This window comes from Microtus ochrogaster, unplaced genomic scaffold, assembly GCF_000317375.1.
Source record: "Microtus ochrogaster isolate Prairie Vole_2 unplaced genomic scaffold, MicOch1.0 UNK108, whole genome shotgun sequence".
NCBI classification, from domain to species: Eukaryota; Metazoa; Chordata; class Mammalia; order Rodentia; family Cricetidae; genus Microtus; species Microtus ochrogaster.
Genome location: NW_004949206.1, coordinates 1,024,256 through 1,047,432, shown reverse-complemented (window position 1 = coordinate 1,047,432; position 23,177 = coordinate 1,024,256). Strand labels below are relative to the sequence as shown.

General features: G+C 38.7%; 1 protein-coding gene and 1 pseudogene across 1 annotated transcript in view; one reads left to right on the top strand and one right to left on the bottom strand.

Annotated features, from left to right (window-relative positions):
* Positions 1-5,941: 5,941 nt before the first annotated feature.
* The window catches only part of LOC101998767 (zinc finger protein 665-like), a 19,786-nt gene continuing 2,550 nt past the window's right edge, over positions 5,942-23,177 (bottom strand). The window contains exons 2-4 of the mRNA XM_026778144.1: positions 15,916-15,977; positions 12,669-12,795; positions 5,942-10,439 (exon numbers count right to left, since the gene is read on the bottom strand). Coding sequence (XP_026633945.1) covers positions 7,768-10,439; positions 12,669-12,795; positions 15,916-15,945 — 2,829 coding nt within the window. The 5' untranslated portion in view covers positions 15,946-15,977 and the 3' untranslated portion in view covers positions 5,942-7,767. The remainder of the gene's footprint in view (positions 10,440-12,668; positions 12,796-15,915; positions 15,978-23,177) is intronic.
* On the top strand, positions 21,923-22,517 carry LOC101979941 (annotated as a pseudogene).

Here is a 23,177-nt window from a genome sequence, read left to right as displayed (position 1 = left end):
AAAAAAAAAGAGTTGATTTGGTCATGGTGTCTCTTCACAGGAATAAAAGTCCTAACTCAGTGGCACCAGAAACTGGGGTATTGCTGTGGTAGGCATGGTCATGCTTTTGCTTGGACTTTGGTACTTTGGGTTTGGAAAGCAAGAGAATACTTTAAGCAGTATCTAATGGGCCATTCAAGGAGGAGCATGGAAGACAGTGATACTGGGCATGATTTGATAAACTGTAGTGATCAAGAGGTTTCAGAGGAGATTGTATCATGTGGCCTAGAGACTGGTCTTGTGATACTTTGGTCAAGAAGTGGCTGCTCTTTCTTTTTTTCAAAGAGTCGGCTTGACGCTAAAGTGAAGTGTTTTGGATCAGTTTTTTTTGGCAGGAGAAATCTCAAAAGAGTCTAGTATAGACTCTCTTATGTGGTTATCAGTAGTAACTCTAATGAAGATTCATAATGAAAAGGAGCAAGCTAAACAGAGTAAATTACAGAATATAAATTTTGAAAAGAAAAGGGGCGCCAGAAAGACAAAGGGAGCTAAAATCTGTGTTCACATTAATAAATGGATTAAGAAATGGAAGAAACTGAGCAGTGACCTCAGGGCAAAATACCACCCGAGTAAGTTTCCAATTTGTGAAAAGTAACTAAAAAAAAAAGCTGAGAGCTTGGTGTGGTGTGCACATCTTTAAGCTCAGCACTGAGAAGAAAGAGGCTTATGAAGCTCTGAGTTTGAAGCCAAACTATTCTGCAGAGCAGGTTTCAGGAGAGTCAAGCTTAAGCAGCACAGGACAGAAAGCTGGTAAAAAAAAAAAGTTATTGAATACTGGGGTCATGTTTCAGCCTCAATAGACAGCAGAACTTGGCAGCTTTGGCTATGTGGTCCTGGCCTTAGCGTTAAGGATAGAAACAGGATATAGAATTTGCCCCTGTGCCTAAATAAAGCTGCTGAGACCAGACATGTGTCAGGGGTGTCCCTGAATGGAGGCCTAGAGAGGCCATTGAGTGAATCTGTGAGGGATTGCCTTGGAGAAACCAAGAAATTAAAGAGATGCGAGAGTTGTGGGGTACTGTTTTGTTATGTAGTGAGACTCCAGTCAATCACCAGAAGCCAGAATCCAATGGAAACACAACAGGGCATTTATTGAAGCAGATCTGAACATGGGCAGTGAACTCCGCACTCAGGAGACTGAGTGCAGTCCTGAGTATTCTAGAGTAGTGTTTATAGAGGAAAAAAACACAAGTAGGAGTCACAAGCTTTGGCATTACTCATAAGGTCTTGGGGTAGTTGATATTTAACCTGATTGGCTATGGGGAGCAGGGAAGTACACAGTTGAAGGGTAGGGTCGTAAAAAGTACATCAGGCATGGTTAAGGCATGTGGTTAATAGTTGTCATCAGTCATACTCAGGGAGAAGTTCAATCTGTTTCAGGAAGTTGGGGTCATAGAGAGGGCATAAGAGGGGTGGTCTTAGTTTAGTTCAAATTTGGCCATCACAATACCTGACAATAAGGGCTGTTAATGGGGAGTAGAACCAGTTCAAGAGAAAGAAGTGTGTTGCAATCAACAAGGCTGAAAGGAGTTGGAGAATTGCAAAGTGTTCTGACATCAGACATAGAGATGCAGTTTGGAGTTTGCCCAGCTGACTTTTGTTCTTTGTTTGGTCCAGTATTTCCTTGCTATGCTCCCTACCCTGCATTTTGGAACAGGAATGCATATCCTGTGCCAATATATGTTAGAAGTAGTATGGGATCTACTTTATTTGAATTTTACAGGTGATTGATGTTAAGAGATTACATAAATCTTAGAAGATATTTTGAACTTCAGGCTTTTAAATATTGTTGAGACTGTGACAGACTCTGGGGACATTTGAAGTTGTACAAAATGCATTTTTAATTATGATATTGTTGCAAGCTTATGGGTACCAGGGAGTAGAGAGTGGTAGTTTGCTTTCAATTAGCCCCCATATTCTCATAGTAAATGGTACAATTAGGAGATGTAGTTTTGTTGTAGAGGATATAGCCTTGTTGGAGGAAGTATGTCACTGTGGTAGTGGGCTTTGAGGTCCCCTATGCTCAAAATACTGACTAGTGTCTCAGTCAACTTCCGGTTGCCTACAGATATAGGACGTTCAGCTGCTCCTCCAGCACCATATGTACCTGCGTGATAACATGAAATTTCAAAGCAGTTTTGGTTTGTATTTCCCAGATGGCTAAGGATATTGAACATTTTTTAAAGTGTTTCTCGGCCATTTGAGTTTCCTCTTTGAGAATTCTGGTTAGAGCCCTACCCCAGTTTTAAATAAGGTGTTTGTGAGACAGGTTTTCTCTGTGTAAATAGCCCCAACTCTCCCGTAACTTGCTCTGTAGACCAGGCTGGCCTCAAAATCAGAGACCCATCTACCTCTGCCTCCCTAGTTCTGGGATTAAAGGTGTATGCCACCACTGCCCAACTTAGGCAGTTTTCTTGATGTCTAATTTTTTGAATTATTTATATATTACTGGTGGCCAGATCAGAGGAACAGCTGGTGCCAATTGCAGTTGGGGATGTTGACCCATCAGTAGCAAAGCACTGATGGGTGAATCTCGGTTAGGTGAGGCCCCTAGGGTTTTGGCCCCAGAATGTTTCTTGTTATTTCTGTGTCTTTACATGTTTGCTGCTGCCATTTTTCTCTGGTATTTGGCATGGTGGGGGGAGATCACCATTGCCTTTAATGTAGTGTGATTCTTATTGAAATATCCCATTCTACTGAGCATTTTTTACCTATTGATTATATGAAGATGATTTCCTCTTAAGCTGTACTGCCTCTGATAAAGCAGGGGTTTCAGAGAAGAGAAAATAAGAACAAGGAAGTGTCACACAACTGGGAGTTATGAGTTTCTCTTGACAAGATGTATACACTATATAGACTGAGAAACAATTTAGTCCCAGAAGATAGGCTAACTCAAGTTCTTTTAATTTTAATGTTGGGAAGCATGTTCATAGGTTTGAGTATGCATCATAGTTAAAACAAAGTTTTAAATAGTGACTTAACGTTAGGTTAAGATGTTTTTGCCAATTGCTTTGGAAAACAATTTTTACTTTTAGTAGCTGAGAGAGGGCTTGTTGAGGTCAGGAAGCAGGAACAATGGTAGCCTAGCCACTACTGCTGCCATGACTTTTTTACTATGATGTGTTGGTGATGATTAATTCCTTTTACCTATTTCTATCCTCAGTTTCCTGATATGATTTAATAAAAATAAACTGTTGATGAGTGGGTATCCACCCTGAGGACTTATAGAATAATTGATTTTCATACACAAAATCTTAGATTTATGATTCTCTTAAGACTTTTTTTTTTTCGAAACACGGTTTCTCTGTAGCTTTTGGAGCCTCTCCTGGAACTAGCTCTTGTAAACCAGGCTGGCCTCAAACTGAGATCTGCCTGCATCTGCCTCCCAAGTGCTAGGATTAAAGGTGTGCACCACCACCACCTGGCAAGACTTTTTATAAAATTACCTTTTAAGGTAAATAATGAAGTGATTGATCCTTTCCTTGGAACCACAATATGACCTGTCAGTAAAAGAACTGACTGAGAAGAGTTTGCTTGTCTACACGTTGTTAATCTCTAACAAGTTGCTTGGGTATAAATGTATGTGAGTTCTTGGGACAAGTAATTTTTCATCTGTAATATATATTTAGTCATGTAATCGGTATGGAAAACATGCTGTTTTTTATTTATAGTCATTCACTTGAAAAATAGAAGGTAACCACATGTAATTTTTATATTACTTGAAAATTTGTGTTGGAGTATATAAGGTGCAAGAAAAAACATAGACACAAGAGACAGAAAACAACAGGAAAGATGTAGAAGGAAACATTGAAGGAAGGTATCAAGATAGACAGGAGGGAAACATAAGAATAATATAAGAGGGGCTGGAGAAATGGCTCAGCGGTTAAGAGCACTGCCTGCTCTTCCAAAGGTCCTGAGTTCAATTCCCAGCAACCACATGGTGGCTCACAACCATCTGTAATGAGGTCTGGTGCCCTCTTCTGGCCTGCAGGCACACAGACAGAATATTGTATACATAATAAATAAATATTAAAAAAGGAATAATATAGGAGAACAAGCAACAAAAAGAACTAAGCTTTGTCCTTCAGAAAAGTCCTTGTGTGTCTATTCAGGAGTTTGCCTACTTTGCATCTCCTCTTCTGTTTCTCTGACTGGCTGAAGGCATGCCATTCATTAGCACCCTAGGTGAGATTCTGAAATGTTGATGTGTGTGTGCACGCGTGTTTTCCTTTGTCAATGCCCCTAGAAATCTAAGTTTTACTCCCTCATATAAAAAAGACAAGTTGAGAAATTAGTTGGCCAACTCTGTGGATGCCCCTCAGCCCCTGAGCTGCTAAAGACTGGTCTTCATGGCAGCAATATTATGAGTATTAGCCCTTGTAATGGTTTGAAAGATGGCCCAGAAAAAGAATAGCACTATTAGGAGGTATGGCTTTATTGGAGTAGGTTTAGCCTTCTTGGAGGAAGTGTGTCACTGTGGGTATGGAATTTGAGGTCTCCTATGTTCCAGGCACTCATAGGGTCACAGTCCACTTCCTGTTGTCTTTGATCGATGCAGACAACACCATGTTTCTCACCATAATGTATTAAACCTCTGTAATGAAACTCACCACTTGAATTAAATATTTTCCTTTGTAAGAGTTGCCATGGTCATAGTATTTCTTCACAGCAATAGAAATCCTAAGACAGCCCCTCTGTCCAATGAGGGGTTGGTTAAAATCTTTTCCCATACTGTACTCTCTCCTTTCTGAATGATGGTGTCCTTTGCCATATAGGAGCTAATCAGTTTCTTGAGATACAATTGTTGGTTTAGTGCCTGTGCTATCCATGTTCTGCTCATATATACAGCCATCTTCCCCATGCCAATGAGATTAAGGCTATTCCCCACTTTCTTTTCTATCAGATTCAATGTATCTGGCCTTATTTTAAGGTTATTGATCCAGGCAGGGTGATAAATATGGATCTATTTGGATTCTTCTACATGCAGTCATCAATTTTGACCAGCACCATTTGTTGAAAAAAGTAGCTTTTATAGAAAAAATAAAACCAAAATTTTTACAGGCATCGAAACTACTTCAATATCTTGAATGTTTCTGAAGTAAACATGAGTGAGCAAATTTCTCTGTGGTATGCTGACTTATATACCTTCATAAACAGTTCTTGCCACCACTTCCTCTCTCCTGTTTCCCAATCCACTTCTGACTCTGGCTCAGTCTGCCTTCAACATAGCTCTTCTCCCTCTCCCAGGCTGCCATGGACCTGCTCTTCACCACCACCATACATGCTTGCTATCAGCTTAAATCAGAGCTGGATATAATAGAAACATCAATGTGAAGTGAAAAATGAAACACTCGGTAAGTCTAATAGTAACTCAAGTTTGTGTTTTCATTTCTTTGATTGAGTGATCCAATTCCCATCTTATCGTCAAGCCCTGATGTTTGTTTCTCCCTCCTGTATCTTGGTTAAATTCTCAGCACTCACATGTGCACCAAGATTCACTCTCTGCCCAGTCAGCATCCATACTACAAGATGTACTATTTCAGTTCACACTTCAACAAACAGCAATACTGAGAACACCTTAATGTTAATAAACAATGTTTCCATTAGTTGGCTACTAAATCCCTGAACCATTTATGTAATGGTATGGCTAAATACACTGCAACACATTTCTTGGCCTAAGTCTAAAATGTCTAAATCTCACTATTTTTAATATCAATATTCTAATATAGTGCTTCGGAGTTGGAATAAGTACTCCCCCATCTTTTCTCAGTACTTCAAAATGATCTTCAGGCACATTTCTGAGGATTTCTAAGGCATACATGAGCATGTACACAATGTCTTCTTCATAGGTCATCTGTTTCATAATTTACTCATATTTGTATGGATCAACTCACACATGAAATGAAACTGAAAGTAAGTCTTTATTAAAGCCATTTTCTTGAGATTAATTTCATGATGAATTTTCTGGTATATCTACAACATTATGGTTACTGAAAAGCCTTAACAAAAAAGTTGAAATTGAATTGTTCAGGGATGGCTTGTAGACTAGAATTTCTAAGGTAAAAGAGGAAACAAGGATACAATGATGCTCAGTATTTGCTCATGGGCACCAGTGTTCAGAGGTTCACTGGAGCATAACTGAATCACAGGGTCTAAGCATTTAGAGGCATGCATAGACACAGCCCATTTTGTAATAAGTCTCTGACAGTTTTATAGACATAGTTTCATTTGCCCCTTTGCAAACTGCTCTCTCTTCTCCCTGAAAGCAAAGAAAGCAGCCTCCTCTCTGAGGCTCCATAAGCCTATATGTTCTGTCTGTGTTGAGCTCCATTAACTAGACCAGGTACAACTATGGCAGTAAGCCTGGAGCAGTGAGCACCAACAATCTTCCCTAGTATAGTTGACTCAAATACTTCCTCTGTTATCATTTTTCTAGTGTACATGCAATTTTGAAGAATGGGGTCAGCACATGTTGCATGAGAGTCGTTTCCTGGGTAAATGTAAAATACACACACAACTAACCACCCAAATGGGGACTAACAACAGGAACAAATATGGATGCCACTGAAACTCATGTTGTTAAATCAATGAGTTTAATTACAGGAATATGGAGGAATGTTACAAAATATTTTAATACATTGTGCAAAGATGTGTTATTGTAATTGGTTTAATAAGAAGTTAAATGGCCTATAGCGAGGCAAGGAGAATAGGTGGAACTTCCGGGAAAAGAAAGGAACTGGAGATAAATCTAGGCATATGGAGAAGATGCTAACAAGACTCAGAACAACTTGGAGATACAGAACGAAAGGGGAAAAAAGCCACATGGTAGCATGTAGACTAAAAATATGGGATAATTTAAGATAGAAGAGCTTGTTAGGAAAAAAAACCTCAAGGTATAGGCAGAGGTTCAAAAAGTAGTAAGTCTCTGTGTCATTATTTGTGAGCTTGCGGCTCAAAAAAAATATGGCTACTGAGGAGCTATTTATAAGGACAAAAGGACTTAAAGGTAATTACCAGCATGAAACTTCAACATAGATTATGAACACTAGACACCGGGAACACACTGCCCATCTGCAGACGTACCCACAGGTTAAAGGGTGCCCTATCTTCCTGGCTCAATTCATTTAAGCCTTATCTAAGGAGCATGATTGGTGTTTCAGGAGTTAAACACAGTAAACCCTGTCAAATTCTGGAACTTCTTGAAGCTATTGAGTAGTTTATTTCCTGTCTTAATCAGCTTCCTTTCCAGGAAAGAATGCTTTACTGTACAGGAAATACCTACATAACAGCATATTACTCAGGCTTCTCCATTTTGTATTCATTATGAAATATTTGAAGTTGAAAACGTATGTTATGAAGAATTTTTTCCACAGTTACATTTTCAGAATTTCTCTTCGATATTAACTTTTTGATATGTACTAAGAGTTGAATGTTGCTTAAAGGCTTTCACAAGTTTCTCGTGTTCACAATGATTCTCTAGTGAAGCCCCTCTAGTAGTCCCTAAGGATATAGCTTGGAAAAAGCACATGCCACATTACTTACTTTGGCAACTTTTCTCAACAGTATGTATATTTTATGTTGATGTTTTATTAGATGTGTCAAATAAAGTCTTTGCCCCATGCAACACATCTGTAAGGTTTCTTACCTCTATGAATTTTATGAGATATGAGTCAGTAGTAAAGGATTTCTCACATTCACTACATTCATAAGGTTTCTCTTCTGTATGAACTATTTGATGTACTCTAAGATATGATCCACTGGTAAAATATTTGTCACATTTATTGCATTTGTAAGGTTTCTCTCCTGTATGAAGTCACTGATGGGTTTGAAGTCGTCATTTCCATATAAAGCATTTGCCACATTCATTACAATTGTAGGTTTCTCTCCTGTATGAATTCTTTGGTGTTCTCTAAGTTTGAATTTCAGGCTAAAGCATTTGCCACACTCATTGCATTGATAAGGTTTCTCCCGAGTATGGATTTTCTGATGTTTCTTTAGAAGTTGTTTCTTGACAAAGGATAGGCCACATTCACTACATTTGTAAGGTTTCTCACCTCTATGAATTTTCTGATGCAATCTAAGATATGAGCCAGTGGTAAAGGATTTCTGACATTCACCACATTTGTAAGGTTTTTCTCCTGTATGAAATTTCCTATGTATTCTCAGATAGGACCCACTGGCAAATGACTTGTCACATTCACTGCATTTGTAAGGTTTCTCACCTGTATGAGTCCTCTGATGCAACTGAAGAGATGAGCAACTGGTAAAGGATTTCTTACACTCATTGCATTTGTAAGGATTCTCTTCTGCATGAATTTTCTTATGGCTTTTAAGATCCGAATCAACTGAAAAGCATTTCTCACACTCACTACATTTATAAGGCTTCTCTCCTGTATGAACTGTCAGGTGTCTTCTTAGCTGTTGTTTCTGGATAAAGCCTTTGTCACATTCACTACATTTGTAGGGTCTCTCACCTGTATGAATGTTCTGATGCAATTGAAGAGATGAACTACTGCTAAAGGATTTTTCACATTCACTACATTTATAAGGCCTATTTCCTGTATGATTTGTCTGATGTCTCCTAAGTTGGTGCTTCTGAATAAAGGACTTGTCACATTCACTGCATTTGTAAGGTTTCTCACCCGTATGGATTCTCTTATGCAGTCGAAGAGATGAATTACTGCTAAAGAATTTCTTACATTCACAGCATTCGTAAGGATTCTCTTCTGCATGAATTTTCTGATGGCTTCTAAGATCCGAATCAACTGAAAAGCATTTCTCACACTCACTACATTTATAAGGCTTCTCTCCTGTATGAATTGTCAGGTGTCTTCTTAGCTGTTGTTTCTGGATAAAACCTTTTCCACATTCATTACATTTGTAAGGTCTCTCACCAGTATGGAATTTTTGATGCTGTCGAAGAGATGAACTACTGCTGAAGCACTTCTTACACTCACTGCATTTGTAAGGATTCTCTTCTGCATGAATTTTCTGATGGTTTCTAAGATCTGAAGCAACTGAAAAGCATTTCTCACACTCACTACATTTATAAGGCTTCTCTCCTGTATGAACTGTCAGGTGTCTTCTTAGCTGTTGTTTCTGGATAAAGCCTTTGTCACATTCACTACATTTGTAGGGTCTCTCACCTTTATGGATATTCTGATGCAATTTAAGATATGAACTACTGGTAAAGAATTTGTCACATTCACTACATTTATAAGGTTTCTCACCTGTATGGATGTTCTGATGCAATCGAAGAGATGAACTACTAGTAAAGCATTTGCCACATACCACACATTTGTATGGTTTCACACCTGTATGAATGTTCTGATGCAATCTAAGGTATGAAGTACGGGCAAAGGCTTTCCCACACTCAGTGCATTTATAAGGCCTCTCTCCAGTATGAATTGTCAGATGTCTCCTAAGATGGTCTTTCTGGGAAAAGGATTTGTCACATTCACTACATTTGTAATTCTTCTCCCCTGTATGAAGTTTCTGATGAGTTTTTAGATGTGTCTGCTGGGTAAAGCATTTGCCACATTCCCTACATTTGTAAGGTTTCTCTCCAGTATGAATTCTTTGATGTGCTTTAAGTTTAGCTTTCTGAATAAATGCTTTATCACACTCAGTACATTTGTAAGGTTTCTCTCTTGTGTGAATCCTCTGATTTGTTTTAACACCTGAGGCAGTGGAAAGGGATTTGTCACATTCATTAAATCTATCAAGTTTCTCTCCAGTATGGCTTCTATCATGATATTCAAGGTGTGACAATGTGCAAAAATTACTACACTGCTTGCATTCATGAGACTTATCTCCTCCATGAATTTTCTGATGCTTTTCAAGATCTGAGCAGCAAATGAAGCAATTATCATAATCAGTAAATTTGCAAGTTTCCTCTCCAGTGTGGATTCTGTAATATCTTTTAAACTCTGATGAATTATAAAAGCACTTACTATTCTCTATACAATTGTAGGGTTTGTCTCCATAATGGATGTTGTTATGTACTTTGAGTTGTGGTAAATGCAGAAAGATATTGCTATATTCTGTACATTTATAAGGTTTCTCCTCTGTATGAGAACCTTGGTATCTACTGAGAACTGAATATGTCTTGAAGCATTTCTGGCATTGCTGTGGTTCCTTTCCACTGTGGATTTCTTTCAGTATGAGTTTATTATTAGAGTCAAAAGAGTTATCATTCTCGGTATTTTTTTGTTCTTCCTTTCCAGAATAGATTTGTTGATTTTGACTGATGTTGGAACAGAAATTTAAACAGCTTCCACAGTCCTCACAGTTGGAGGGTTCTTCTGTGTTCTCACTTCTTTGCCTATGCACGTGATTATGAACATTATGCTTTGAGCAAAGGTGAAGGTCCTTATATTCAACACATATGTGATGGTTATCTGGAAAATGAACACAATTAAGAATTAGAGCAATTGATTCATGAATAACAGATTCAATAACTGAAATTTTCTAAGAAAGGTAAAATAACAATTCTTAAAAATAGAGTTTCAAATGTCTTCTGCATTTAACTATCATTATATGGAAGCTCAGAAGAACCTCCACTCAAACCACAAGGAAGGCTAATAACCTTTTCACTCTTTTCTAAACTTTCTACATGGTTTGTAAACTTTGTAGAAAAGAATGAGCAATAATGAACTCTGAGAAGGGAGCTCTCTGAAAGATCACATAAGATTCCCTATGTTCTTGTGTATGTTTCTGAGACACAGTCACATCATGTGCCTTCTTTGGTTAGGAACTCACTTTGTAACCCAGGCTAGAATGAAACTCACCTCTTGTTTCTTCCTCCCTATTGCTATGATTAAAACCATGTTAAGACTAAATATAGAGACCACATCTCAAACAACAAATAAATAAACAAAAACAACAAGTTCACCTCCAAAAATCTTTCTTTAATTTAAAATCTCTCTTTTTAAGGGATCTAAGTGGGATGCATGGATTTCCTTGGGAGGGGAAATAGAATGGACACTGAGAGTGGAATGGTGGTGGGTGGGAATGCAAACAGGAGATCGGTTTGGAGGGAAGAACAAAGGGAAGAGAATACAGGGAGAGAAAGCTGGAATTGTAGGACACTGGCATGTGTGATGTCTATGTGTAAATCTAGTACAGTAGTAGCTCTCAGGATTGTATGAGGGTGACCCCAGAGAGAACTCCTAGAAACAGAGGATTCAGAGTTTGAACTAGCCATCCTCTGTAACCAGGTAAGGCTTAAAATGATGGGACTGGGACACCAGATCAGACACAAAGCCTTCCACTTACAATCTATCCCACCTGTAAGATGTGCTGGGGTAATGGAGGAACAGAATTTGTGGGCGGGGCCAACCGATGACTGGTCAAATTTGAGGCCCTCATCATGAAGGGAAGCCCATGCCCAATACTGCCTGGATAACCAGTAACCTGAGGCTAGATAGTCAAAAGACCTATGATAGAAAAAATTCAAATTAATTATTTCTAATGATATTCTTATACAGTCATACATTGGCGCCTAGTCCAATTGTCATCAAAGCGGCTATCAGCAGCATCTGACAGATGCAGAACCCATAGTTAAACATTACACAGAGTTCAAATTGGAGATCTCCATTAGGTCTGTCACCCTGGAGCTCAGCGAACTCCAAGGAATAAGAGCAAGAAGTGAGAGAGTCAGAAAGGTTGAGGACACCAGGAAAACACAGCCTACAGACATCAACTAGGTAGGGCTGACAGGTACTCACAGAGACTGAAAGGGCAATCATGGAGACAGCATGGGTCTGTTCTAGGTCCTCTACATATATGTTACAGTTGTTAGCTTGGTGTTTTTGTGGGACTCCTACTAGTGTGAGTGGGGGCACCTCTGACTCTTCTGACTGCTTTCCTCCTACTGGACCCTTTAGGAACCGTCTCCTCTTACTTGGTTGACTCATCCAATCTTAATATGAGGAACTGTGTCTAGCCTTACTTTCTTTGTATATTTATTTTTGTTTTCAAGACAAAGTTTCTCTGTGTAGCACTGGCTATCCTGGAACTCATTCTGTAGACCAGACTGGCCTTGAGCTCAGAAATCCGCCAGCCTCTGCCTTCCAAGTGCTGGGATTAAAGGGGTATGAACTAATGCCCTGCTATGTATAATCTTATTGCATCTAGTTATACTGTGTTGAGATCTCTGGAAGGCTTGCTCCTTTATGAAAAGAAGTGGAAAATGACTGGAGCTGAGGGAGAAGGGAGATTGGAGGAGATGGGAGGGGAAAAAAAGGAGGGGAAAGTGGGACTGGGATGTATTAAAAAGAAACAAATAAAATTCTCCTTTTTTTAAAACTCAGAAATAGGAGAATAGTTTAATTCAATAGTAAATACAAAAATTACACAGTATACTATAATATCTGTCCTTGCCGTAAATATTCAATTGTCTTTGAACTTTGAGGTTTTCGTTAAAAACAAGAAAGAGGGCTGGAGAGAATCAGCAGTATCTCACATTCGTTACTCTTCCAGAGAACATAGAAAATGTAAAGGACTATATTGATAACCAGTATTTCCCTTATTTCTAAGAGTCTCTAGACAGTTCAGGGAGTTTACATACATACAAGTAGGTAAATACACATGATAACCCAGAATTCTACAAGAGGAACATTTTTTACCTATAAAGACTAGATTGCTGTAATTCTCCAACATCACATCCACATACAAAGCCCTCTGAGTAGAGTCCAGGCATTCCCACTCCTCATGGGAGAAGTCCACAGCCACATCCTGAAATGTCAACAGACCCTGTAATGGATAATTAATTAAACATTTACCATGAACTGCTGGACAAAATGCTTACCTAGGTAAAAGACAACTAAAAAGTTAGAGATATTTTGTGATACAGGTGAGTTATGGACAATAGTCAAACACTAGTTTTCTAAATGTGCTTCAGAGATGACTCAGAAGTTAAGAGCCCCGGCTGCTCTCCCAGAGGACAATAGTTTGACTCCCAGTACCCAGACTGCAGCTTTCCAGTTCCATAATATCCAATGTTCTCTACTAAATTATATAGGCAGGAGACACAGACAGCATTCACACATTTATTCAGCCAAATATACAAAAATGAAAGTTAATTTTAATAAAAGATACTTTCTACAATACTCATACTCTATATTATATTTCATGTCTCTGTAAATATAGGATAGCATAATAGTACCACAACCAGCAAATTTGTAAGTAATAAAAGATACACACTTAAGATCTAGATGCAAAAATGTACCTTTACAAATGCTATCTTGAAATCAAAGATGTTCACACAGTCATATCTCACAAGGAAAAGTTAGGATGAGCAAAAACGCTTCTAAATTCTACAACTCTCAATCTTGCTCAAATATGGATGCTGTCTCTTTCCAGTTAGGCCTCATATGACTCTATTCTAGACTCTCAGTTCAGATCCTGAGTCCTAGTTATAAAGTTGCACGCTTTCTAGAACAAAGAGGTAGAATATGGAATGCAAAATTCATGGATGAATTAAGTTAGAGATTTTTCTTTAAATAGTAAAGAGTATGACATCAGATATATACATGTAACATTCCAAACAACTCATAGAATCAACTATTCTGAAGTTTTTTATGAAAATATTTGCAGTCATGAAACAGATATATCTGCCATAGACAATATTAATATTATCCAAATATTTCTAAAAGCAGACATACCCAATACAGATAATAACAATTTCAGAAATTCAATGAGGTTTTATTATAGAATGAGAAAAATATTTACAAATAAACATTGTATGTGACAATACATTCAGATGAAATAAAAGCTTTTCTATGTTTGAAATGAATGTATTAAGTGTGTGAGAATTATTCTAATTATCTATTAGTTTTGACTATATTATTGCTCATGAGATTGGCACACTTGACAATTTCTTTTTAAAAAAAATATTTATTTATTTATTTATTTATTTACTTATTGTGTATACGATATTCTGTCTGTGTGTATGCCTGCAGGCCAGAACAGGGCACCAGACCTCATTACAGATAGTTGTGAGTCATCATGTGGTTGCTAGGAATTGAACTCAGGACCTTTGGAAAAGCAGGCAATACTCTTAACCTCTGAGCCATCTCTCCATCCCCACACTTCACAATTACAATCTTCAAATTTCAACTCTATTCTTTTCTTCAGGGTTTAAGCTGAATTGTCTAACAGGATTCTGGGTTGCATAGGTAAGAATCATTTATGATTCCTCCTTCATTTTTCCAAAAATAGAAGACACAGGGATATAAACTGGTTCTATATTGAGTGTGTACCACAAATGTAAATCTGGGGGGCTGGAAAGATGGCTCAGAAATAAAGGACTTTTGCTGTTTTTGCAGAGAAATTGTACTTCATTCTATCTACACACAGGGTATTTCAATACAGTACCTGACTCTAGTACCAAGTGTTAGGGGTTCACAGGCATCATGCAGGAAAACATGCAGATAAATACTCACATACTTAAATTAAAATATTTTTAAAGAATGAGAAGAAAACCTGTCCATTGCAACAATTCTTCAAAGTCTCTACATACTTAATATACTTATACTATAGCTCCAGGGAAAGAAAAAACTTAAGGTTGGGGGAACAAACCTTCTTCCTCCAAAAGAAGAGAGTGAAGTCAGTACAAGGGACATTCATTAACATATAAAAATTGATGGCATATACACATCACCAAGTCAATGTTCTTTAGAAAATTCTTACTGATATATTGAACATGATGCAATATAGAGGTAGAAACAGTAGTGCTTATATCCTGTCTGAAAATTAAAATAAAAGTCAAAATTACTATTTTGTGTACTGAGAACACTGCACATTTTTTATCAAGAGAATGATATGAACAGGATCTCTCGTGAAATGAAAAGCTGTCAGGTGTCAACACCCATCAGCATTGTGTGACATCAAATGTGAAAGAAAATCCAGTATATTGAAATTTGCATCTCCTCATAAAACATCAGTTTTTATGGCAAGAATAAGACACACATTCCCTCCACTATCTGTGCTTTATGAGGCACTGAAATATTTAGTACTAGATTCACGACAGAGTGTCTCTTTTAAGTCTACATTTCCATAAATTGCTCAGTGATGTCAGTCAAAGTTTCTTGTACTTGCATGGCTATTTTCATAAACCTGGATTTGGAAAACTGATCTATGCTGAACATGAAACCTTCCTTCCTCACTAATATATAAGGACACAAGTTCATCCTGTATAGGAAATGGTCCTCAACATAGTTTTTTGATCATCAATTACAATAGAATCTCTTTCAGTATTATAGGTCTTAAACCTTAAAAATAATATATCCTCATTGAAATAACCAAGGGAGGCTACAATGGGATAAAAATATGATACAGAGCTGAAAGATTTAAGGACTTAATCTTGACAGTCAGAAAAGAAAATGAAAAAAAAATAACACTAGAAAATAAACACTTTAGATAATTTAGTGACTTGGATAGGAATGGCCCCATAGGCTCAAAGATTTGAATGCTTTGTCCCCAGGGAGCGGAACTATTAGGAGGTGTGGCTTTGTTGGAGTAGGTGTGGCCTTGTTAGAGGATATGTGTCATTGGGGGTAGGCCATGAGGTTTTTAGAAGCTCAAGTCAAGTCCTTCCTTCTACCTGCTGATCAAATGTAGAACTCTTGGCTTCTTCTCCAGCACCATGTTAGCCTGCACAATACCTTGCTTGCTGCCATGACAATAAAGGTCTAAACCTCTGAACCTATAAACCAGCCCTAAATTAAATGTTTTCCTTTATAAGAGTCATGGTGTCTCCTCACAGTAAGAGAAACCCTAACACAGATGACAATATAATAGGAAAAGAAATAAAGGCTCACATAATTTCAACAATGAAAACAATTTTCAAAGAAATGCAGATATAACACTGACCTGGGGTAGATTTACAGGACAATCATCCATTCTTCCTGTTGGTCTTCTCTTAGTTTCTGTCTCTGGAACAAACACCAGAAATTTTCTTGACATTTCACATCAACATATCAAAAATACAAAGCTAAAATTAACACAATGTTACACATGACACCAAAACAGGTAAGAATACCAAACCCCAAAAGATACTAAAGGACGTCACAAGATTCCTACAGAGAGGGGAACATGGAAGGATATACTTTGAGTGTATCATTGCACCCAGAAACATGGGCTCTTCAAATTCATAGAGGGAAGTTCACTTGAAGAAAGTTTGAAATAACACAGATTATGCACTCAAGAAGCACTGCAGTTGATAATTAGAGACAAAGTATACATAGAAAACTCAGAGAGAAACTTTCAAGGACAACACAGGAAATAAGACATTTAACATAGAGAATAGATAGATAGAGAAGAGCTAAAGAGTAACTACCATGTCCAAAACACAAACACAGTAAATCACTATTTCAATCTGGAGGAAAAATACTGATGACACCCGGTGATGAAATGGACCAATCCTACGCTGATCCCTCATGATTTGCAGGAACTGCTCTATTTGTTTCCTTCATTGAAATAACAGGCAGCTGCAAATTTTTTATGACCAAATTTAAACAATAGTTGAAAACAAATCCATGTAAATGAAAAACCAAACTCTCTCAGAACCAACCACAGATATATTTATCAATTACACTAAAGAATGACCACTAAATGAATCTAGAATATTCATGCTTTCGTCAACAAAATAAGACAATAAAATGAAAATCAGCTTGTCACTCTAAAATCTACACTATGAAGCACAATTAATAAAAAGTCAGAGAGAGAGATTGGGATTCAACCTGAAGGTCCAAAAAGCAAAGCAGCCAGACACTGGCTCTTATCTCGACCTCAGTCCAAAAGAGCACTCCTGCCTCCAGGAGCATCAGAATGAGACTGTCTGAGAGCTGTTTCTTCCCATTTTATAATGCTCTCTAGTTCTGGGATTAAAGGCGTGCACCACTGGGATTAAAGGCATGCACTGCCCAGTTTCTAAGGCAACTAGTGTGGCTACTGGGATTAAAGGTATATTATCACTGTCTGGCTGGAAGGCTGATCAGTGTGGCTGTCTTACTTCCCTGATCCCCAAGCAAGCTTTATTTATTAAAATACAATTGAAATACCACTACAATAATATGACAGAATAGGTGAGAAATTGTCAGTTTTGACAAAGGAAATAAAAATATTTCATTAGTTTTACTAATCTTACTCAGAAGAAACCAGAGGACACATGAATGGAGAATTCATATTTTTAAACTAACAAAAGGGGAAGAACCTGAGAGCAATAATAGAAACAGTATGTGTCCTCCCTATAGGTGGTTCCATGAGAATATAAGTGGAATTCACAACAGCAACATGAAATTGGACAGCAATACAGTGATGATGGAGAAATGCAACAGGAGAAAGAATGTCCAGTGAATAGCACCACATAGGCGCAACTCTCCACAGAGAAAGAACACGAGAAAGAACATCCAGTGAATAGCACCACATAGGCTCAACTCTCCACAGAGAAAGAACAAGAGAAAGAATGTCCAGTGACTAGCACCACATAGGCGCAACTCTCCACAGAGAAAGAACGTCCAGTGAATAGCACCACATAGGCGCAACTCTCCACAGAGAAAGAACACGAGAAAGAACGTCCAGTGAATAGCACCACATAGGCTCAACTCTCCACAGAGAAAGAACACGAGAAAGAACGTCCAGTGAAGAGCACCACATAGGCTCAACTCTCCACAGAGAAGAGTATGCATGAGCTGTAGGGACCTGAGGCTCAACTGCAAACCTTGTCATTTGTTTCTCAATGCATTCACAGATTAACCACATGAAAGAGACTGTAGGCTGTGGCTTACACCACAATTAACACTCAGGCCTTAATCCAAGTTTCCTGATGCAGATGCTGACTCCTGTTGGGCCATCATGAACCATTAAGAGAAGAAATGTGTCCTCTTTCTACAGCACATCTTACTGATAGGTATGCAGATTTCAGAGCATTGGAATCCCATAGTAGAAATTAATGATACAGACTCAAAGAAGAATACAAAGAGTCAATGCAGACTTACTGCAGTTAAAAAATAAAAGCCAAAAAAAACCCCACACATACAAAACATTTTTATACATTTTCTGAATAGGAAAATGAATCCCACATGTAATAAAATTTAAAATGAGACATTGCAATGTATGTCAATGATGCCAGTGTTACCTTGTGGAGTGTTGTGGATATACAAATAAATCAGAATAGAAAAAGAAAAGGATGTGTTCTTCTTTAGAAACAAGGAAAGAAATCAGCCTTCTGTATCATGAAACAAGAACAGTATTAAGCAAATGTTGGGCTTGATGCAGTCAGTGTTTCCTTTAACAGTGTCTGTGGATTGAACAGATTCAGCACAGAATCTTCTAATTCCTATAGAAAAAAACTCTACTAATCCTCCACAGAGAATACTGCAAGAAACACAAAGAAAAGGAATGCAACAAAGTCATCACACAAAGCTGCTTTATTTTGATACACAAAGCAAGCAGACGACAACAAAAAATATGAGCATAGGGAAAAAAATTCAGACCACTTTCCAAGACATTATTGTCTCTGATAAATGTGGAAATGGAATGCAAGGATTTCATGCAAGAAATGCAGGACTGTTTCAACAGCCACAGACCAATCCATTCAAGGAACAAAATACACAGATTCAGTGAGAGAGGATACATGATCATGTCAATAGATCAATGGAAGACCTGTGGGAAAATGTGACATTTGTTCAGTATAAAACTAAAGAATATGAGGAGAAAAGTAACAGCTCAGCATAAAGAATACAAAAGAAAAAACCTAAACCTGACATTATACAGAATGAGGACAGATACCATCATTCTGCTCTAATCATAAAAAGGAACAAAGATGTCCACTCCCTCCACACTAACTCAACAGAGTGCATCCAAGTTCACCCAGAGCAAGGAAAGAAAATTTCCAATGCTTAAAATGAAGACACTGAGAAAGGCAAGTTGTCCCAAGTTACAAAAAATGTAATTCTGAAATTCCACATCTTTCATGTTCCAAGAGAAACCTCAGATCTGAAAACAGTCTCAGGAAGCCATATAAAATCCACAAACAGCATTGCTTTTTCTATATTCCAATAGAAGATGCTGAGAAATCAGCAAACAACTTATAGTGTCTAAAGATGTCTTGAAATCCTGGTGTAGCATTCAAACCACTAAATGCACTCTGCAGACTGCTGGGAGAGATGATCAGAGTCCACAGACAATGACACTGTGTACTGCAAAGTCAACTTCCCAAGCATATTATGCCATTAGTATAATACAGCCAAGACTATTTTGTAGGTAACAGAGAGCTTTCTGGTGTGATCTAAGGCCAGTTTTACATGGAAATATACAGATTGTTATGAAAACTGGCCAAAAGACAATGAATGGAAAGGTTACAGGCCCTAGGAGAGAATCTACGCCTGACATTTTGCAGGATCTGCTCACACCACAGCCTGGTGCTGCTTTCAGACTCAGCCAAGGAACGTCATTTGAAACAGAAAACATTTATTCAGATACTGATGAATGCATATCCAGAGATGGAAAAACCCATATTACCACATCCAAATCTCAGGAACCATTACAGGTGGTGTGGAGACTATTAAATCTGGAGAATGGGGGGTGGCACACACCTTTAATCCCAGCACTTGGGAGGCAGAGGCAGGTGGATCTTACAGAGTTTGAGGGCAACCTGGTCAACAAAACGAGTCCCAGGACAGTCAGGGTTGCTACACGGAGAAACCCTGTCTCGAACGACGCCCCTCCCCCCCATAAAAAGTCTGGAGGATGGGGTGTGAACTGGTACTGTCATATGACATGGCAGTTGGAATTATGAACACATGGAGAGCCAGGCTACCTGTGTAAAACCTCACCCAAAACGTACATGAAATAAGAGGGGTAAGAATGTGAAGGAAATGTGGATAACCGAGGATAGGATAAAGAATAATAGGGTAATGGTGCAAGCTCTTGGGGTGGGAGTTGGGAGAAAAAGGGGAGAGCCAGGTACAAAGGCCATTCTGCTTAAAATTCAAGTGAGAAAAAACGGAGTTAGAAAGCATTGATGATTCTAAATTCCAGGATCATTGTAATAGCCATAATCTGTAGCACAAATAATAAAAAGCCAGAGACAGATATTGGGGTTCAAGATGAAGATCAGAAAAACAAAGCAGCCAAGTCACTAGAGAGCTCTTATCTCTACCAAGTCTCAGACAAAAAAAAGGGGTGATCCTGCAACGTTCCCCAAAACCTCAGACTCCACATACTCCAGTGACTTCCTCTCTCTTCCCCTTTATATTCCTCTCTCCACCCACTCTTGTCACCACCTCCCTAGTGCTGGGACTAAAGATGTGAGCTATTACTGCTGGCCTCTAGAGGATTAGTTTTACCTCTGATCTTCAGGCAAGTTTATTTACTAAAACACAAATAAACTATCACTATAAGAATCACAAAAACAAGCAAGCAAATAAAACAACAAGAAAAAAGATACCACAAACCCTCTACCAGGATATTTTTCTGTATTAGTCTAACAACCATAATATCAATGAAAACATCAGGAAAAGCGCCAGTTGATATCAAAAATTTACTAACAACAGTAAGATAAGTACAACAGAATTCTGAGAGCCAGGAATGATTATGATGTTGTTGTGAATTTACAATATTTAACATTCCATGCATGGGGGATTCATGGCCAGCATCAGGATGGTAAAGAAATGTGGGCATGGCAGCGCATGAATTTTGAAGATAAAAAATCAGGACATTTTCACTTGGTGCTTCACTTAGTGACCTTTACCTGTGACATTCAGCTTGAGTACTACTGTCACCTCTCTCGAAAAGAACATAAAAACTCCCTGCTCAAGTCACAGATGCTGTGCTTCAAATTCACCAATGTTTAATATGGAAGGAGAATGTGTCCCATGATTTAATTCTAATTCTGTCCATGACTTCAACTTTATAACTACATTTTTCTACTTCACAGAGAATAGACGAAAAGCCATAGTGAGGTACAATAAGAAACAAATGATTTTTACATGCTTCTAACATGAAGTTCCCTGTCCAGGGCTTCAACTTAAAAACCTGTGAGCTGCTATTTCCTCAAACACAGACATGCCTCTAAACAGATATATTTTTGCACCTCAGTGACTTCTATTCAAAGGGTGCTGAGCATGTGACCCAAGCAATAAATGGGATGGGCAAGAATATCAGAGATCTTGGACACCTATAGGTCACCAGCACTTGTTTGAGCATAACTGTATACAGTACACAGACCTCAAGCTGGTTATGTCTGGTGTTCAGAAAGTAGAAAGAAGAGCACAGTAGGGGCTGGAGAGATGGCTCATAGGTTAACAGCACTGGCTGCTCTTGACGAGGTGCTGAGTTCGACTCCCAGCACCCACATGGTGGATCACAACCATTTGTAATGAGATCTGGTGCCCTCCTCTGGCCTGCAGACATACACACAGGAGGAGTACTGTATACAAAATAAATAAATAAATAAATTTTGAATGAACTAGAATCTGGTGAAACCAATTGAATGCCCTGTTGCTACAGTCACTTGAGCCCTTCCCTACTCCTTCCTCAGTCTCTCTAACATTCCTGGATCCTTTGCTACTGTCTCTTGTCCACATCCAGGGCTCTTTGTTCGGATTCCCAGGTGAGCAGAACTGACTGACAATATGAGACTGCACAGGAGGAAGAGATTCTTCAGAAAACACCCGGAACTTTTCATGAACAAAAATAATTGATGACAGATTCAACGCAATGCCCATCAAAATCCCAGCAAAATTCTTCAAAGACCTCGAAAGAACGGTACTCAACTTCATATGGAAAAGCAAAAAACCCAGGATAGTTCTTTTTTTTCTTGTAAAAAGTTTAATATTTGCTTTTTCCTCTGACGGCGTCCATCAGGTGAGCCAAGATGGGGGCGTACAAGTACATCCAGGTGCTGTGGCGGAGTCGAACGTGGTGCGCTTCCTGCTGACGTTCCACTGCTGGCAGTACCGCCCCACCCGGCCGACAAAGCACGGGGGCTGGGCTACAAGGCCAAGCAAGGTTACGTCATATACAGGATTCGCATCATATACAGGATTCGCATCCGCTGTGGTGGCCGCAAATGCCGGGTGCCCAAGGGAGAGACCTACGGCAAGCCTGTCCATCATGGTGTGAACCAGCTAAAGTTTGCCGAAGCCTTCAGTCTGTTGCTGAGGAGAGAGCTGGACGCCACTGTGGGGCTCTGAGAGTCCTGAATTCTTACTGGGTTGGCGAAGATTACACATACAAATTTTTTGAGGTTATCCTCATCGATCCATTCCATAAAGCTATCAGAAGAAACCCTGACACCCAGTGGATCACCAAACCGGTCCACAAGCACAGAGAGATGCGTGGGCTGACACAAGGGCCACAAGTTCCACCACACTATTGGTGGCTCTCGCTGTGCAGCCTGGAGAAGGCACAACACTCTGCAGCTCCACCGTTACCGTAATATACGTAATGTTTGTACAATTCATACCTAATAAACAATTTAGGACCGTCAAAAAAAAGTTTAATATTTATTTTTTAAAATTTTTTTATTATTATTTAAAAATTTCCGCATACTCCCCACTTCCCATTTCCCTCCCTCTCTCCCCTCCCTCTCCCTCTCCAGTCCAAAGAGCAGTCAGGGTTCCCTGCCCTGTGCGAAGTCCAAGGTCCTCCCCCAGGATAGTTCTTTTATTCTGTACAATAAAAGAACTTCTGGAGGCATCACAATCCATGACTTCAAAATCTACTACAGAGCTACAGTACTGAAAACAGCCTGGTATTGGCATAAGAACAGACAGAAGGACCAATGGAAGTGAATAGAAGACCCGGATATCAATCCACACATCTTCGAACATCTGATTTTGGACAAAGAAGCAAAAAATATCAAATGGAAAAAAGCATATTTTACAAGTGGTGCTGGCATAACTGGATATCAACATGTAGAAGAATGTAAATAGATCCATATCTATCACCATGCACAAAACTCAAGTCCAAATAAATCAAAAACATCAACATAAAGCCAGCCACACTGAACCTTACAGAAGAGAAAGTGGGAAGTACACTTGAATGCATTGGCACAGGGAACCACAGCACAGAAACTGAGAGAAACAATTACTAAATGGGGCCTCCTGAAACTGAAAAGCTTCTGTAAA